The sequence below is a fragment of the Dendrobates tinctorius genome, unplaced genomic scaffold, assembly GCF_039654945.1.
Source record: "Dendrobates tinctorius isolate UK_male_01 unplaced genomic scaffold, ASM3965494v1 ptg000024l, whole genome shotgun sequence".
Taxonomy (NCBI): domain Eukaryota; kingdom Metazoa; phylum Chordata; class Amphibia; order Anura; family Dendrobatidae; genus Dendrobates; species Dendrobates tinctorius.
This window is the reverse complement of record NW_027361692.1, coordinates 22,176,711-22,196,527: the sequence shown is the minus strand read 5'-3', so window position 1 is coordinate 22,196,527 and position 19,817 is coordinate 22,176,711. Positions and strand designations below refer to the sequence as shown.

General features: G+C 44.9%; 1 protein-coding gene across 1 annotated transcript in view; it reads left to right on the top strand.

Annotated features, from left to right (window-relative positions):
- Window positions 1-427: 427 nt before the first annotated feature.
- PTP4A1 (protein tyrosine phosphatase 4A1) overlaps window positions 428-19,817 on the top strand; it is a 40,039-nt gene continuing 20,649 nt past the window's right edge. The window contains exon 1 of the mRNA XM_073569401.1: window positions 428-692. Coding sequence (XP_073425502.1) covers window positions 480-692 — 213 coding nt within the window. The 5' untranslated portion in view covers window positions 428-479. The remainder of the gene's footprint in view (window positions 693-19,817) is intronic.

The window sequence follows — 19,817 nt, the reverse complement described above, 5'->3', positions numbered from 1 at the left end:
TCCCCACAGAGAAGCCGCAGCCTGTGTGGTAACAAGCTTTGATGTCACCTCTGCGACCAATCAGCTCTTCTAACCTGCCATGGAGACATGCGAGCTGCAAGGTGATTGGCTGCTCCCGACAGCCGCACCAACACTGACTCCAGTCACACAGAAACGGCTTTCTGGCCGTTCTCGCCGGTCTGTCCCACAATCCTCCATTCCACCCCGGTTATGCTCCCCCCACCTTCTCACACGGCCGCCTCCGCAGCGCCCTTCCCCCAGCACACACGACGTGGGCTCTTTGATTCTCCAACCAGTTCTCGCCGGCTTTTAGCGGACTGACGTCAATGAGGCACGTCTCGCGCGGTACCGCCCCGCTCCTGGCAGCGAGGTGCGCGGTGATTGGTCGGGCGGGCGGCCACGTCACTACGGCTATATAATACTGGCTTTGTGACGCAGGCAGCCCGGCGTAAGTGTGAGTCGTGCGTGAGCCGCGTCCCATGCTGGTTACTGGGCACGGAGGAGAACGCAGCGAGAGGAGGTCCGGGCCGAGTCCAGCCCGTCACCGGAGCCCACACCACCGCGCCCTAGCTACGCGACCCAGCCGTCTGCTGTATGCTCCACCGGCGGCCGCCCCACGGCTCCACCCGCGATTCTTCCTAGGGACCGGCTGTATGATTAAGAGACAATCTTCAATGAGTAAGCATAGCCCTGTAAGTATCTGCTCCGTGCCCGCCATGTCTGCGCTCCTGCCGTCCTCCCTGTGCGGTCAGCGGAATCCGGATTGTAGGCGGCGTCGTCCGCTTCGGGTGCAGACCTGATGGCTGGAGGCAGCGGGGGACGTGTCCGGGCTTGTCTGCTGCTGCCATTGTCTGTCACTGCTGGGGAAGGCTGTGCTCCGGCGCTGGGGATCTCGGAACCTGTCACCAGGGCATTCCTACCCCATCTGGGAGCAGGAGAATGTAGAGGCAGAGACCCAGATTCCTGTGATGTGTCACGTACTGAGCTGCTTGCTGCTGTTTTGATAAAATTCTTATTTGCTGTGGATCTGCCAGTGCTTTGTGCTGGTTGGATTCACCCTACATTATACTGCTCCGATCGGGTGAGAACATGGTGAGATTCCCTCTAGAGAGAACCTGGAGCCTGCGTAGTAGGGACTGGCTGTGTCCACTGTTGGTATACTGACACTGTTAATGTTCTCAGCACTCATATCAGACTATGGCGTTCTGTCCCCGGCAGCCGCGACGGTGACCGCCACAAACCCAGTGACCATTGAGGCAATTATTCTGCAATGGGTACAGTAGTTCAGTGCAGGATGTGCTGTCAATGTTTTCATTATATTGCAAAGTTATAAAATGTCCTACACATGTCTGTTCTGTTCGTGATCTAAGGATCTTGCCTTATAGGTGAGATGAATCTGTGCTGCACTTTATGTACATGCTCAGTAGTGACCAGTGCTGTGGGGTTGTAGGTGAGATGAATCTGTGCTGCACTTTATGTACATGCTCAGTAGTGAGGTAGTGTTGTGGAGTTGTAGGTGAGATGAATCTGTGTTGCACTTTATGTACATACTCAGTAGTGACCAGTGCTGTGGAGTTGTAGGTGAGATGAATCTGTGTTGCACTTTATGTACATGCTCAGTAGTGAGGCAGTGCTGTGGGGTTGTAGGTGAGCTGAATCTGTGCTGCACTTTATGTACATGCTCAGTAGTGACCAGTGCTGTGGGGTTGTAGGTGAGATGAATCTGTGCTGCACTTTATGTACATGCTCAGTAGTGAGGTAGTGTTGTGGAGTTGTAGGTGAGATGAATCTGTGTTGCACTTTATGTACATACTCAGTAGTGACCAGTGCTGTGGAGTTGTAGGTGAGATGAATCTGTGTTGCACTTTATGTACATGCTCAGTAGTGAGGCAGTACTGTGGGGTTGTAGGTGAGATGAATCTGTGCTGCACTTTATGTACATGCTCAGTAGTGACCAGTGCTGTGGGGTTGTAGGTGAGATGAATCTGTGCTGCACTTTATGTACATGCTCAGTAGTGAGGCAGTGCTGTGGGGTTGTAGGTGAGATGAATCTATGCTGCACTTTATGTACATGCTCAGTAATGGGGCAGCGCTGTGGGGTTGTAGGTGAGATGAATCTGTGCTGCACTTTATGTACTTGCTCAGTAGTGAGGCAGTGCTGGGGAGTTGTAGGTGAGATGAATCTGTGCTGCTCTTTATGCACATGCTCAGTAGTGAGGCAGTGCTGTGGGGTTGTAGGTGAGATGAATCTGTGCTGCACTTTATGTGTATGCTCAGTAGTGAGGCAGTGTTGTGGAGTTGTAGGTGAGATGAATCTGTGTTGCACTTTATGTACATACTCAGTAGTGACCAGTGCTGTGGGGTTGTAGGTGAGATGAATCTGTGCTGCACTTTATGTACATGCTCAGTAGTGACCAGTGCTGTGGGGTTGTAGGTGAGCTGAATCTGTGCTGCACTTTATGCACATGCTCAGTAGTGAGGCAGTGCTGTGGGGTTGTAGGTGAGATGAATCTGTGCTGCACTTTATGTACATGCTCAGTAGTGAGGCAGTGCTGTGGGGTTGTAGGTGAGATGAATCTATGCTGCACTTTATGTACATGCTCAGTAATGGGGCAGCGCTGTGGGGTTGTAGGTGAGATGAATCTGTGCTGCACTTTATGTACTTGCTCAGTAGTGAGGCAGTGCTGGGGAGTTGTAGGTGAGATGAATCTGTGCTGCTCTTTATGCACATGCTCAGTAGTGAGGCAGTGCTGTGGGGTTGTAGGTGAGATGAATCTGTGCTGCACTTTATGTACATGCTCAGTAGTGAGGCAGTGCTGTGGGGTTGTAGGTGAGATGAATCTGTGCTGCTCTTTATGTACATACTCAGTAGTGACCAGTGCTGTGGAGTTGTAGGTGAGATGAATCTGTGTTGCACTTTATGTACATGCTCAGTAGTGAGGCAGTGCTGTGGGGTTGTAGGTGAGCTGAATCTGTGCTGCACTTTATGCACATGCTCAGTAGTGAGGCAGTGCTGTGGGGTTGTAGGTGAGATGAATCTGTGCTGCACTTTATGTACATGCTCAGTAGTGAGGCAGTGCTGTGGGGTTGTAGGTGAGATGAATCTATGCTGCACTTTATGTACATGCTCAGTAATGGGGCAGCGCTGTGGGGTTGTAGGTGAGATGAATCTGTGCTGCACTTTATGTACTTGCTCAGTAGTGAGGCAGTGCTGGGGAGTTGTAGGTGAGATGAATCTGTGCTGCTCTTTATGCACATGCTCAGTAGTGAGGCAGTGCTGTGGGGTTGTAGGTGAGATGAATCTGTGCTGCACTTTATGTACATGCTCAGTAGTGAGGCAGTGCTGTGGGGTTGTAGGTGAGATGAATCTGTGCTGCTCTTTATGTACATGCTCAGTAGTGAGGCAGTGCTGTGGAGTTGTAGGTGAGATGAATCTGTGTTGCACTTTATGTACATGCTCAGTAGTGAGGCAGTGCTGTGGGGTTGTAGGTGAGATGAATCTATGCTGCACTTTATGTACATGCTCTGTAGTGACCAGTGCTGTGGAGTTGTAGGTGAGATGAATCTGTGCTGCACTTTATGTACATGCTCAGTAGTGAGGCAGTGCTGTGGGGTTGTAGGTGAGATGAATCTATGCTGCACTTTATGTACATACTCAGTAGTGAGGCAGCGCTGTGGGGTTGTAGGTGAGATGAATCTGTGCTGCACTTTATGTACATGCTCAGTAGTGAGGCAGTGCTGTGGAGTTGTAGGTGAGATGAATCTGTGCTGCACGTTATGTACATGCTCAGTAGTGAGGTGGAGTTGTAGGTGAGATGAATCTGTGTTGCACTTTATGTACATGCTCAGTAGTGAGGCAGTGCTGTGGGGTTGTAGGTGAGATGAATCTGTGCTGCACTTTATGCACATGCTCAGTAGTGAGGCAGTGCTGTGGGGTTGTAGGTGAGATGAATCTGTGCTGCACTTTATGTACATGCTCAGTAGTGAGGCAGTGCTGTGGGGTTGTAGGTGAGATGAATCTATGCTGCACTTTATGTACATGCTCAGTAATGGGGCAGCGCTGTGGGGTTGTAGGTGAGATGAATCTGTGCTGCACTTTATGTACTTGCTCAGTAGTGAGGCAGTGCTGTGGAGTTGTAGGTGAGATGAATCTGTGCTGCACTTTATGTACATGCTCAGTAGTGAGGCAGTGCTGTGGGGTTGTAGGTGAGATGAATCTATGCTGCACTTTATGTACATGCTCAGTAATGGGGCAGCGCTGTGGGGTTGTAGGTGAGATGAATCTGTGCTGCACTTTATGTACTTGCTCAGTAGTGAGGCAGTGCTGTGGAGTTGTAGGTGAGATGAATCTGTGCTGCACTTTATGTACATGCTCAGTAGTGAGGCAGTGCTGTGGGGTTGTAGGTGAGATGAATCTGTGCTGCTCTTTATGTACATGCTCAGTAGTGAGGCAGTGCTGTGGAGTTGTAGGTGAGATGAATCTGTGTTGCACTTTATGTACATGCTCAGTAGTGAGGCAGTGCTGTGGGGTTGTAGGTGAGATGAATCTATGCTGCACTTTATGTACATGCTCTGTAGTGACCAGTGCTGTGGAGTTGTAGGTGAGATGAATCTGTGCTGCACTTTATGTACATGCTCAGTAGTGAGGCAGTGCTGTGGGGTTGTAGGTGAGATGAATCTATGCTGCACTTTATGTACATACTCAGTAGTGAGGCAGCGCTGTGGGGTTGTAGGTGAGATGAATCTGTGCTGCACTTTATGTACATGCTCAGTAGTGAGGCAGTGCTGTGGAGTTGTAGGTGAGATGAATCTGTGCTGCACGTTATGTACATGCTCAGTAGTGAGGTGGAGTTGTAGGTGAGATGAATCTGTGTTGCACTTTATGTACATGCTCAGTAGTGAGGCAGTGCTGTGGGGTTGTAGGTGAGATGAATCTATGCTGCACTTTATGTACATGCTCTGTAGTGACCAGTGCTGTGGAGTTGTAGGTGAGATGAATCTGTGTTGCACTTTATGTACATGCTCAGTAGTGAGGCAGTGCTGTGGGGTTGTAGGTGAGATGAATCTATGCTGCACTTTATGTACATACTCAGTAGTGAGGCAGCGCTGTGGGGTTGTAGGTGAGATGAATCTGTGCTGCACTTTATGTACATGCTCAGTAGTGAGGCAGTGCTGTGGAGTTGTAGGTGAGATGAATCTGTGTTGCACTTTATGTACATGCTCAGTAGTGAGGCAGTGCTGTGGGGTTGTAGGTGAGATGAATCTGTGCTGCACTTTATGTACATGCTCAGTAGTGACCAGTGCTGTGGAGTCTGAGCATGTGTTATGAAATGTCCTATAAATGTCTGTTCTGTTCGTGATCTAAGGATCTCGCCTTATAGGTGAGATGAATCTGTGCTGCACTTTATGTACATGCTCAGTAGTGAGGCAGTGCTGTGGAGTTGTAGGTGAGATGAATCTGTGCTGCACTTTATGTACATGCTCAGTAGTGAGGCAGTGCTGTGGGGTTGTAGGTGAGATGAATCTGTGCTGCACTTTATGTACATGCTCAGTAGTGAGGCAGTGCTGTGGAGTTGTAGGTGAGATGAATCTGTGCTGCACTTTATGTACATGCTCAGTAGTGAGGCAGTGCTGTGGGGTTGTAGGTGAGATGAATCTGTGCTGCACTTTATGTACATGCTCAATAGTGACCAGTGCTGTGGAGTCTGAGCATGTGTTATGAAATGTCCTATAAATGTCTGTTCGTGATCTAAGGATCTCGCCTTATAGATGAGATGAATCTGTGCTGCACTTTATGTACATGCTCAGTAGTGAGGCAGTGCTGTGGAGTTGTAGGTGAGATGAATCTGTGCTGCTCTTTATGCACATGCTCAGTAGTGACCAGTGCTGTGGAGTCTGAGCATGTGTTATGAAATGTCCTATAAATGTCTGTTCTGTTCGTGATCTAAGGATCTCGCCTTATAGATGAGATGAATCTGTGCTGCACTTTATGTACATGCTCAGTAGTGAGGCAGTGCTGTGGAGTTGTAGGTGAGATGAATCTGTGCTGCACTTTATGCACATGCTCAGTAGTGAGGCAGTTCTGTGGAGTTGTAGGTGAGATGAATCTGTGCTGCACTTTATGCACATGCTCAGTAGTGAGGCAGTGCTGTGGAGTTGTAGGTGAGATGAATCTGTGCTGCACTTTATGTACATGCTCAGTAGTGAGGCAGTGCTGGGGAGTTGTAGGTGAGATGAATCTGTGCTGCACTTTATGTACATGCTCAGTAGTGAGGCAGTGCTGTGGGGTTGTAGGTGAGATGAATCTGTGCTGCACGTTATGTACATGCTCAGTAGTGAGGCAGTGCTGTGGAGTTGTAGGTGAGATGAATCTGTGTTGCACTTTATGTACATGCTCAGTAGTGAGGCAGTGCTGTGGGGTTGTAGGTGAGATGAATCTGTGCTGCACTTTATGTACATGCTCAGTAATGAGGCAGTGCTGGGGAGTTGTAGGTGAGATGAATCTGTGCTGCTCTTTATGCACATGCTCAGTAGTGAGGCAGTGCTGTGGGGTTGTAGGTGAGATGAATATGTGCTGCACTTTATGTACATGCTCAGTAGTGAGGCAGTGCTGTGGAGTTGTAGGTGAGATGAATCTGTGCTGCACGTTATGTACATGCTCAGTAGTGAGGCAGTGCTGTGGAGTTGTGGGTGAGATGAATCTGTGTTGCACTTTATGTACATGCTCAGTAGTGAGGCAGTGCTGTGGGGTTGTAGGTGAGATGAATCTATGCTGCACTTTATGTACATGCTCTGTAGTGACCAGTGCTGTGGAGTTGTAGGTGAGATGAATCTGTGCTGCACTTTATGTACATGCTCAGTAGTGAGGCAGTGCTGTGGAGTTGTAGGTGAGATGAATCTATGCTGCACTTTATGTACATGCTCAGTAGTGAGGTAGTGCTGTGGAGTTATATGTGAGATGAATCTCTACTACACTTTATGTACATGCTCAGTAGTGAGGCAGTGCTGTGGAGTTGTAGGTTAGATGAATCTGTGCTGCACTTTATGTACATGCTCAGTAGTGAGGCAGTGCTGTGGAGTTGTAGGTGAGATGAATCTGTGCTGCTCTTTATGCACATGCTCAGTAGTGAGGCAGTGCTGTGGGGTTGTAGGTGAGATGAATCTGTGCTGCACTTTATGTACATGCTCAGTAGTGACCAGTGCTGTGGAGTCTGAGCATGTGTTATGAAATGTCCTATAAATGTCTGTTCTGTTCGTGATCTAAGGATCTCGCCTTATAGATGAGATGAATCTGTGCTGCACTTTATGTACATGCTCAGTAGTGAGGCAGTGCTGTGGGGTTGTAGGTGAGATGAATCTCTACTACACTTTATGCACATGCTCAGTAGTGAGGCAGTTCTGTGGAGTTGTAGGTGAGATGAATCTGTGCTGCACTTTATGCACATGCTCAGTAGTGAGGCAGTGCTGTGGAGTTGTAGGTGAGATGAATCTGTGCTGCACTTTATGTACATGCTCAGTAGTGAGGCAGTGCTGTGGAGTTGTAGGTGAGATGAATCTGTGCTGCACTTTATGTACATGCTCAGTAGTGAGGCAGTGCTGTGGAGTTGTAGGTTAGATGAATCTGTGCTGCACTTTATGCACATGCTCAGTGAGGCAGTGCTGGGGAGTTGTAGATGAGATGAATCTGTGCTGCACTTTATGCACATGCTCAGTAGTGACCAGTGTTCTCACAGGTTTGGCTTACCAACCCCATAGCTTTGTTCACTACATACTTAGAGGAATTCGAGAGGTATAGTTTCCAAAATTGGGACACTTGTTGGGGTTTCTGCGGCTTTGGAATCTTGTCTGCTCTTCCAGTGCAATGGTGTCCACAATCTATTCCAGACAATTTTGTGCACAAAGTCAAATGGCGCTCCTTCTCCCTTTCACGAACCCTGTTGTATGCCCAAACAGTAGTTTTCCCCCCATATGGGGTATCCCTGTACTCAGTAGAAATTGCACAACAAACTGTGGTCCATTTTATCCTTTTAATTTTGTGAAAATTCAAAGAAAACTGTTTAATTTTCTTCGTCCCTTTTTTTTTTTTATATATATATTTTTTTTTATAAAAATTCCGTTAAGCACCTGCAGGTTCAAGGTGCTCACCACACCTCTAGATGGAATCCTTGAGGGGTGTACTTTCCAAAATGAGGTCACCCGAGGTAGGTTTGCATATCAGGTGCTTTTCAAACGCGACATGACGACCGCATACCATTCCATCAAAATCTGCATTTCAAAATGTCATTCCTTTCCTTCTGAGCCCTGCCGTGCGCCCAAACAGTAGTTTTCTATCACGTATGGTGTTTCTGCATACTTGAAAGAAACTGAACAACAAATGTTATGGTCAACTTTCTCCTGTTGACCCTGTGGAAATGAAACCTTTTAGGCTAAAACAATGTTTTGATGAGAAAATGTAAAAGTTTTCATTTTTTTTTTTCCCTTCCCCATTTTATTTAATTCCTGTGATGTACCTAAAGTGTTAATAAACTTGAATGTGGTTTTGGACACCTTAATGGGGTGTAGTTTTTTAAAAAAAGACACTTCTGGATGTTTTGTCATATAGCCCCTCAATATTCTGTCCCTAAAAAGATCTTTTGGTAAAAAAAAAATAATAATCGGCTACATTTTTAACCCTTTTAACTTCCTAACCCCCCAAAATTGTTTAAAAAATGTATATGTTAAATGTTAGTTATTAATCATTTTGTGTGGTTTATCGATCTGATTTAAGGGCATAAAAATTCAGTTTGCAAATTTCAAAATTTTTCAATATTTTCATTACGCAAATTCTCTTCAGAGAGGAAGAGGACTAGAACTCTAGTGCCACCTATTGGTGGTAGCAATCCTAAAAGTCTGTCGACCATTTAACGAGCCTTGTTACATGACTTAGGATAAAAGCCAAGCCAGAATCTCAATTTGCAGACACTGTTTCTGGGTACTTCCCCTTGTCACTGCAAAGTGTGAGATCTGGTTTGGCTGTGAGAGGCGTCTGACCGATATCCAAGAAGTATCATTTCTCCTTGCGGAGAATGACATGCTAAGCATGTCGAGATGAGGAGACTTAAAGCTGCAATGCTCCTCTGGGAAATGATAATTATACAAATTGTCTCTTCAGAGAGGTAGAGGACTAGAACTCTAGTGCCACCTATTGGAAGTAGCAATCTTATCCCCTTCCTGACATCAGACGTACTATCCCGTCCATGGGACCCGGGCCCCTATGCCCATGGACGGGATAGTACGTCTACTGCGATCAGCGGGCGCCCACGTGGTGAGCGCTGCTGATCGCGGCTGGGTGTCAGCTGATTATCACAGCTGACACCCGACACGTTATCCCCTTGCACACCGCGATCAAACATGATCGCAGTGTACCGGGGGTTAAAGGGAAGCATCGGCAGGGAGGGGGCTCCCTCCGTGCTTCCCTGAGCCCCCCACGGCAGCGCAATGTGCAGCGCTGCTGCCGGGGGCTCCTTTCCTGCAGGCCCCCGAATCCAAGATGGCGATGGGGGCCTTCGGGGGCCTGCAGGAAGCTGGCTTCCTCAGTGCCTGCAAAGCGCAGGCATGAGGAAGCCTTGTGCACTGCCTGTGACAGATCAGCGATGTCCCACCTGGGACTATTTAATAAGGTAAAAAAAAATAAAAAAAAGTGTTAAAATTTTAAAAAAATCGCCAAATAAATTACAAAAAAAAAATATTCCCCCAAATAAATCCATTTTGTAGAAATAAAAAAAAAACAATAAAAGTACACATATTAGGTATCGCCGCGTCCGTAACGACCCGCCCTATAAAACTGTCCCATTAGTTAACCCCTTAAATAAAAATCAAAAACGAAGCAAAAATGATTTATTATCATACCGCCAAACAAAAAGTGTAATAACGCGCGATCAAAAAGACGCATATAAATATCCATGGTACCACTGAAAACGTCATCTTGTCCCGCAAAAAAACGAGCCGCCACACAGCATCAGCGAAAAAATAAAAGTTATAGCTTGCAGAATAAAGCGATGCAAAAATAATAATTTTTTATATAAAATAGTTTTCATTGCGTAAAACCGACAAAACATAAAAAAAGACCTAAATGAGGTATCGCTGTAACCGTACTGACCCGAAGAATAAAACCGCTTTATCAATTTTACCGCACGCGGAACGGTGTAAACGCACCCCCCCAAAAGAAATTCATGAAACGCTGGTTTTTGTTCATTCTGCGTCCCAAAAATCGGAATAAAAAGCGATCAAAAAATGTCACGTGCCCGAAAATGGTACCAATAAAAACGTCAACTCGTCCTGCAAAAAATAAGACCTCACATGACTCAGTGGGTCAAAATACGGAAAAATTATAGCTCTCAATATGTGGTGATGCAAAAACTATTTTTACGATAAAAAGCGTCTCTTAGCGTGCGACAGCCGCCAAACATAAAAACCGCCATAAATAGTAAATCAAACCCCCCGTTATCACTCCCTTAGGGAAAAATAATAAAATAAAAAAAATGTAGGGTTAGGGCTAGGGTTAGGGCTAGGGGTGTGTTGGGGCTCAGGTTGGAGTTAGAATTGGGGGTTTCCACTGTTTGGGCACATCAGGGGCTCTCCAAATGCAACATGGTGTCTGATTTCAATTCCAGCCAATTCTGAGTTGAAAAAGTCAAATGGTGCTCCTTCCCTTCCAAGCTCTGACATGCGCCCAAACAGTGTTTTACCCCCACATGTAGGGTATCGGCCTACTCAGGACAAATTGCAAAACAATTTTTGGGTCCAATTTCTCCTGTTACCCTTAGAAAAATAAAAAATTGGGGGCAAAAATATCATTTTTGTGGAAAAAATGATTTTTTTATTTTCACGTCCAAGCGTTATAAACTTCTGTGAAGCACTTGGGGGTTCAAAGTGCTCACCACACATCTAGATAAGTTCCGTCGGGGGTCTAGTGTCCAAAATGGGGTCACTTGTGGGGAGTTTCAATAGTTTAGGTACATCAGGGGCTCTCCAAACACACATGACACCCGCAGACCATTCCATCAAAGTCTGCATTCCAAAACGTCACTGCTTCCCTTCCGAGCCCCGACGTGTCTCCATACAGTAGTTTTCTCCCACATATGGGGTGTCAGCGTACTCATGACAAATTGGACAACAACTTTTGGGGTCCAACTTCTCCTGTTACCCTTGGGAAAATGAAAAAATTGGGGACTAATTGACCATGTTTGTGGAAAAAATACGATTTTTTTTATTTTCATGCCCGGGCATTATAAACTTCTGTGAAGCCCTTGGGGGTTCAAAGTGCTCACCTCACATCTAGATAAGTTCCTTAGGGAGTCTAGTTTTCAAAATGGTGTCATTTGTGGGGGGTTTCCACTGTTTAGGTACATCCGGGGTTTTCCAATCGCGACATGGTGTCCGATCTCAATTCCAGCCAAAAACGTCAAATGGCGCTGCTTCCCTTCCGAGCTCTGCCATGTGCCCAAATAGTGGTTTACCCCCACATGTGGGGTATCAGCGTACTCAGGACAAATTGCACAATAACTTTTAGGGTCCTGTTACCCTTGGAAAAATAAGAATTGAGGGTGAAACTATCATTTATGTGGAAAAAATGATTTTTTAATTGTACGGCTTTATGTTATAAACTTCTGTGAAGCCCTTGGGGGTTCAAAGTTCTCACCACACATCTAGATAAGTTCCTTAGGGGGTCTAGTTTCCAAAATGGTGTCATTTGTGGGGGGTTTCCACTGTTTTGGTACATCAGGGGCAGGGTGGATTTGATTTAAATCTAACTGATTTAAATCACGATTTAAATCACTAGTCAGTAAGGCTTGATTTAAATCAGTGATTTAAATCAAAGTTTCTACCTAAACTAGTTCTTGCTACTTTAACATGCAAGTAGATGAAGATTTTTAGAATCACTTTTTATATTACTTTTTTCTCCCCAGTTTAATGGGTTAATCATTCATATTTGGACACCACTGTTCTGTTGTACTTAGAAAGGAGAAAAATAATCCTGACCTTAACAATTTAAATAGATTTATTCAACTGAAACAATAACAACATTACAGCATAAGTTATTTGCTTAAACAAACATCCATGTTTGTTAACTAATTTGGCTAAACAATATAATATATATATATATATGAAACTTAGACTGTCAGCCCAGCCGACACATGAAAAACTTAAATACTACTGTCCCTGCTGTCCTCTGTAGCTCACTTGTCGTCGTCATCTTCATCATCATCATCATCTTCTTCTTCTTTGTTCCTATTCATAATCTGGAAAAGAAAAACAAGCTTTCCTGCTTTATTGGGTCCCAACCGATTTCTCAATTTAGAATGAATGAGTCCAAAGGAAGAGAATATTCTTTCAACGCCTGCAGAAGAAGCTACTGCTGTTAAAAGTGAAATTACTTGAACAGTCTCTAAATCCAAGCGCTTAAGTGACTTCCACCAGTTTACTGGTGTGACCTTCCTTAAAATATCTTCAGCAAACATATATTTCTTGAATGGTTCCCGCTTGGCTCTGAAGTTTATTATAGTTGGCATTAAAGATGGATGATTGCTGGATACCCATGTCATAGCTAACTCTTCTTCCTCAGCACTTAGGTTTTGACCCTGATATTGGATATTGACAATATTTGCCAAAAAATGAGCTGGAGTCAGTGCTTGTCCCATTCGTTTGTTTACTGCTTGTAATTTAATTCTGTCCATGTGTAGTTCTGTTTTTAAGAGTTCACTCAGTTCCTTCCAAATTTCAACAGCATCTGCAATAAAACAGCTATTTTTCTGTATTTTGTTTAAAGCTTGAGATGGGTTTCAGGAAGCTCAGCATATGTTCAACATTTCTCTTAAGCCCAATGTTGAGGATTTTGGCCGTGACAGTGCCATCTATTTTATCTCGATTTTCTTCACAAAGTGTCATCAGAATAGGCCAGTTTTTGATATACTGCTCAAAACAGTCCACCACAGAGTTCCATCTAACATCTTGTGGGAGCATTAGCTTGGTTCCACCCATCCTTTTCAGAGCTGCTGCAGCAAAATGATTATTTTGGAAGTATTTAGCAATTTCAAAAACACTAGCCTTTATTTCTGGAACACTTACGGTAAGTCTTTGGCTAAGAGGTGCAGCAAATGAGCACTGGAACCATATGTTATTAGCAGCTTTGTATTCCCTCCCTGCTCTTCTAAATCTCTTCTCATCTTGGATACGTTTGCAGCATTGTCAGTGACCAAACTGTGTACTAGACATTTGAATTTTTGTTCACATGTCGTTATAGCTTTTACTGCCAATTCTTGTAAGTATTCTGCTGTGTGTGCATTTCCTGACGTATCAGTTGTTTGTGCAAGGAAGACTTTACCTTCTTCTGTTATACAAGCACATACAATAGGATCATTGTGGACATTACTCCACCCATCAATACTTAGGTTAACAATTTTACCCTCCAGAGCTGTTGCACATTGCTCCATTTCTCTGTCATACACTTGATCCAGCAGTTTCCCTGCAACATCAGCTCTGCTGGGTGGACTGTATCCTGGTCTCAGTGACTGAACCATATTAATGAAATGTGGGTTCTCAGTCAGATGGAAAGAAGAGTTCGTTGCATAAATAAACTGGGCAATTTTTTCATCAATCAACTCTTTTTCTAATCTGCTAGTTCTTATCACAAACCTATCTATGGTGGTTCCAGGAGGGATGATGATGATGATGATCGGATCCGTTTTTCTGCCGGATCCGTCTAGCAGGTTATATCTGTTCCTGGGGGCTGGCCAATTGGATCTGAGCATGCGCAGACTTAAAAAAACTGGATCCGGCGCCCATAGACTTTCATTGTAGCAAAAAGCTGGAAGCGCCGGATCCGGCGCTTCCGGCTTTTTCGCCGGAGACAAAAAACGTTACAGTAGCCGTTTTTTCCAGACGCCGGAATGAGACAAGTTGCCGGATCCGGCAAAAAAACGGATGAAACGCAATGCCATCTGGCGCTAATGCAAGTCAATGGGGAAAAACTGGATCCGGCATTGCATTTTGCCGGATCCGGTTTTACAAAAAAAAGCCGGATCGCGCCTGATGGCAAAAAACTGATGTGTGAAAGAGGCCTTACATGCAGTAATAATAAGAAATATAATTTTTCTCACACATGACAGTTCAGTCTTTAGAAATAGGATTCAATAAAAATGTTTACCAACCTGAAGATCCTGCCTGTTCAGAAGTGTTTCTTTGGTCATCTTCATCACCGCACTTCTCATCATGTTGCCTCATTCGTGCCACCAGGCCTTGCATCTCTTTGTTGCATCGTTTGCATTTTCCACGCATGCCTGCCTTACCGATAGGCGAAGGAGCTTCATTAAAATATTCCCAAACTGGGTCTCTTTTACGGCCTGCTGCCATTATAAGGAAAGAATGTAATAAACCTCAGATTGTACACACAAACAGATCCAGACTTGTCTGTGGCTATGCTGCAGTATTGTGCTCAAAGTTTCACTTTCATTTTCTTGTCTGCTTGCCCTTCCTCCTCCTCACACTTAGATTCACATTCTTCTTGTGTTGTGCAGATCTATTCCACTCCAAACAATCAAACATATTGTCTAACTTCCTGGACTTGGCACTGAAAGGGTTGATTCTGTATTCATAGGTTTGTAGAACAATAGGATTAAGGTCTTTTTCTCAACTCTGTTCATGTTGTAACATTTTTGCCGTGAAGAAGAGGCTGGGACCTCTGCGGAGTCAAATTCAGTTTTGAGAACTGCGTAAGTAAAGCGAGCGTCTGTGATAATATAGGAGAGAAACTTCCCACTAATCCTACAGAAACCTCTGGAAGAGCATGGCATTGTGAATGTTACACATATACAGCCTTTATTCTACTGAGTTAAACAACTCAGCTTTATCTCATGATGGAAGAACCTTTGGATGGTAAAATATTTTCCTCAAAAAGCAGTTTATTGAAAAAAATCCGATTTAAATTAAAAAAATCCATTTTTTTTTATTTTTTTTTAAAAAAAACATTGATTTTTACCCACCCTGATCAGGGGTTTTCCAATCGCGACATGATGTCCGATCTCAATTCCAGCCAAAAATGTCAAATGGTGCTGCTTCCCTTCCGAGCTCTGCCATGCGCCCAAATAGTGGTTTACCCCCACATGTGGGGTTTCAGCGTACTCAGGACAAATTGCACAATAACTAACTTTTAGGGTCCTTTTACCCTTGGGAAAATAAAAATTGGGGTGAAAAGATCATTTTTGTGAAAAAAATATCGTTTTTTAATTGTACCGCTGTACTTTATAAACTTCTGTAAAGCCCTTGTGGGTTCAAAGTTCTCACCACATATCTAGATAAGTTCCTTGGGGTGTCTAGTTTTCAAAATGGGGTCACTTGTAGGGGGTTTCCACTGTTTAGGTACATCAGGGACTCTCCAAACGTGACATGGCGTCCGATCTGAATTTCAGACAATTTTGCTTTGAAAAAGTCAAACGGTGCTCCTTCCATTCTGAGCTCTGCCATGCGCCGAAACAGTCGTCCCCCCCCCCCCACATATCAGGTATCGGCGTACTCAGGACAAATTGCACAATAACTTTTGCAGTCCAATTTCTCCTGTTACCCTTGGTAAAATAAAAAAAATTGAACCTGAAGTACTTTTTTTGTGGAAAAAAGTTAGATGTTCATTTTTTTTTTTTTTTTAAATATTCAAAAAAAATTCCTGTGACGCACCTAAAGGGTTAATACACTTCTTGAATGTGGTTTTGAGCACCTTAAGGGGTGCAGTTTTTAGAATGGTGTCACTTTTGGGTATTTTCTATCATATGGACCCCTCAAAGGGGCTTCAAATGTGATGTGGTCTGTAAAAATAAATTGGTGGTGTAAAAATGAGAAATCGCTGGTCAACTTTTAACCCTTATAACTTCCTAACAAAAAAAAATTTTGGTTCCAAAATTGTGCTGATGTAAAGTAAACATGTGGAAAATGTTATTTATCAAGTTTTTTGGGTGCCATATCTCTGTGATTTAAGGGCATAAAAATTCAAAGTTGGAAAATTGCGAAATTTTCGCCAAATTTCCGTTTTTCTCACAAATAAACGCAAGTTATTTGAAATTTTACCACTAACATGAAGTACAATGTCACGAGAAAACAATGTCAGAATCACCGGGATCCATGGAAGCGTTCCAGAGTTATGACCTCATAAAGGTACATTGGTCAGAATTGTAAAAATTGGCCCGGTCATGAACGTGGAAACCACCCTTGGGGGTGAAGGGGTTAAAACTGACGAGGGGCAGTACCCCGAAACAGTGTCTGCAAATTGAGATTCTGGCTTGGCTTTTATCCTGTGTCATGTAACAAGGCCCGTCAAAGGGTCGACATTGACTTTTAGGATTGCTACTTCGAATAGCTGGCACTAGAGTTCTAGTCCTCTTCCTCTCTGAAGAGACAATTTGCATAATTAGCATATTTCCCAGAGGAGCATTGCGGCTTTAAGTCTCCTCATCTCGACATGCTTAGCATGTCATTCTCTGCAAGGAGAAATGATACTTCTTGGATATCAATATTTTCAAAAATGCAAATCATATCAATCAAAATTTACCACTACTATAAAGAGAAACATGTCACGAAAGAATAATTTGACAATCGCTGGGATATGTTGAAGCATTCCAGAACTGTAAACTCCTAAAGTTACGCTGGTCAGAATCAAAGGCATAGCTAGGGTTTGGGGGTGGTTGAAGCTACTGAGTGGGCATTTAACCAGATAACCTTGATTAAAACTGGGTGACGCACCCTAATAGTGGATGAGAACCTCAGTAGATGACAGCGATGTTGCTGAAAATAATCTCTCTATAAAGACCAACATTGATATTACTGCCATATGGTCAGTGGTAAATACCAGTCCTACAGAACATATAAGAGATTACAGCAGTGTTACAAATAATGACTTGCCACTGACTTTCTTTCTGATGGAATCTTTTCCATCTGGCCCAGACCGACATGACTCCTCTAGCCAGGACTCTGCTGCAGAGAATACAACACACGTTTCACTTCTCATATTTTCAGCACTGTCCCCAACAAGACTAGTCCAACCTGCACAAACTCCGTGCCCCAGTACTGAGCTGCTGCCGAATGTGTCCTTATTACTGCACCTATTGTGTGGTTCTGTGTGCCCTCTAAACTCTAACGCAACCCTCTATAATAGAAAAAATTGGAGTCCGGCTCAACAAGACTGGATTTTTCTTTTCTCTTTTTCAAAAGAAAATAGTGTATACAAAAGAGAATTTTCATTGTCAACATGACCCAGGCTACGCGTTTCAACTGCACTAAGCAGTCTTGCTCATGAGTCGTGAGTAAGACTGCTTAGTGCAGTTGAAACGCGTCAACTGGGTCATGTAGACCATGAAAATTTTCTTTTGTACGCACTGTTTCTCTAGTCACCTTCCACGACAGCTACATCGGAGGATGTCTACCCCGCCCTAATAGGGAACAGGAAGAGGTTAAATATCCCTCCCCTTCCTGCAACCACCAGTGTTTTTCTGTCCCCTATGGGGCATGAAGAGGTCTACGATGGTGCCGGCGATCGGGAGCACCCCACGCCCAGTATCAGCTGGGATACCTGTCAGATGCCGGGCAGCCGAGGTCGGGGGCCTTGCTCTCCTCCGATGACTGCTCCCGTCTCCGCCTGCATGGTGGGACTCGGGACTCTGCCGCCTCTCCTGCGCCTCCTTTGGGGGTAAAGCGAGGCGGTGATGTGCACGCCGGGGTCCTCCAGATAGCTCCCCGGCTTCCTCCTCCTCCGTGCTGCCGGTTCCCGGGGGTTCACGCTGGCCGGGGGTGGCGTTCCTCCACTTCGGGCATCACTGGGCTTTCCACTGGGGCGTGCGTCGCTTCCGGTCTGTCCCTATGTGTTCCACGGTGGAGCGCACGCATGCGCCGGGGGGCGTGTTACTCCTGGGACCGGCGGTTACATTCTGGGGCGTCCTCATGTGGTTCCCCCCCATTGGGCCAAAGGGAGGAGGAGGTGCACAAACAACACTGGACCCTCGATCTTTCAAGGTCCGGGTGAGATCACCAGGTAAGACCTGTCTGACACTGACTGTAGATGGCATGGACGGTGACAAGCCCTCTCTGCGTCTGCAGAGCCCAGCATACCCCCCTCCTACTGTAAGTAGCAGGCGTCGGCCCTGGCTATCCAGCATTATTTACTAAAATGGCATAGCATACCTCTTTCTAATATGGGGAGAAAAGGTCTCCGACCCTATGAAAACCAGCCACAAGGGTAAAATGTGTGCTGCCAGACTCCCTCGACATACCTCGAAAACTCTGCCCGTCCTGTACAGAGAGGTCCTTCGCGCTGAGCAGCCCTCTCTCCTGGATAGCATCAAATCCCTCATAATACAGGAGGTTCACTCCTCCATGGCTCCCTTCTCCCAGACCGCCTCCATCTAGGAGGAGGAAGAAAGCTCTGATAGAATCAGACTCAGACGATATTCAGTCCTCGGATTCAGAGGACGCTTGGGAGATTCAGGGTTCCTCTTCCACATCCACCCATAAAACCAGAGAACAAGAAATATCACTTGGTACCGGGAATGTGGGTGAGCTAATCAGTATGGTTAAGAGCACCATAGGGGTGGAGGAGGAAGAAGTTAAATACACGGTACAGGACGAGATGTTGGGCTGAAGCCCAAAGGAGGTGTCCTGTACACGAGAACGTACAGAATCTGGTCCTCCATAATAGGAGGCCTCCATATATAAAAATGAGGGCTCCTCCCAGCTCAAAGATCCAATGGATTGAGGGGAAAAAAAATTATATATACAGTGGGGCAAAAAAGTATTTAGTCAGTCAGCAATAGTGCAAGTTCCACCACTTAAAGATGAGGCATCTGTAATTTACATCATAGGTAGACCTCAACTATGGGAGACAAACTGAGAAAAAAAAATCCAGAAAATCACATTGTCTGGTTTTTTTTTTTCATTTTATTTGCATATTATGGTGGAAAATAAGTATTTGGTCAGCAACAAAATTTCATCTCAATACTTTGTGCTATATCCTTTGTTGGCAATGACAGAGGTATGCTTTACAGTAGGTATGGTGTTTGATGGATGCAACTCAGTATTCTTTTTCCTCCAAACACGACAAGTTGTGTTTCTACCAAACAGTTCCAGTTTGGTTTCATCAGACCATAGGACATTCTCCCAAAACTCCTCTGGATCATCCAAATGCTCTCTAGCAAACTTCAGACGGGCCCGGACATGTACAGGCTTAAGCAGTGGGACACGTCTGGCACTGCAGGATCTGAGTCCATGGTGGCGTAGTGTGTTACTTATGGTAGGCCTTGTTACATTGGTCCCAGCTCTCTGCAGTTCATTCACTAGGTCCCCCCCGCGTGGTTCTGGGATTTTTGCTCACCGTTCTTGTGATCATTCTGACCCCACGGGGTGGGATTTTGCGTGGAGCACCAGATCGAGGGAGATTATCAGTGGTCTTGTATGTCTTCCATTTTCTAATTATTGCTCCCACAGTTGATTTCTTCACTCCAAGCTGGTTGGCTATTGCAGATTCAGTCTTCCCAGCCTGGTGCAGGGCTACAATTTTGTTTCTGGTGTCCTTTGACAGCTCTTTGGTCTTCACCATAGTGGAGTTTGGAGTCAGACTGTTTGAGGGTGTGCACAGGTGTCTTTTTATACTGATAACAAGTTTAAACAGGTGCCATTACTACAGGTAATGAGTGGAGGAAAGAGGAGACTCTTAAAGAAGAAGTTACAGGTCTGTGAGAGCCAGAAATCTTGATTGCTTGTTTCTGACCAAATACTTATTTTCCACCATAATATGCAAATAA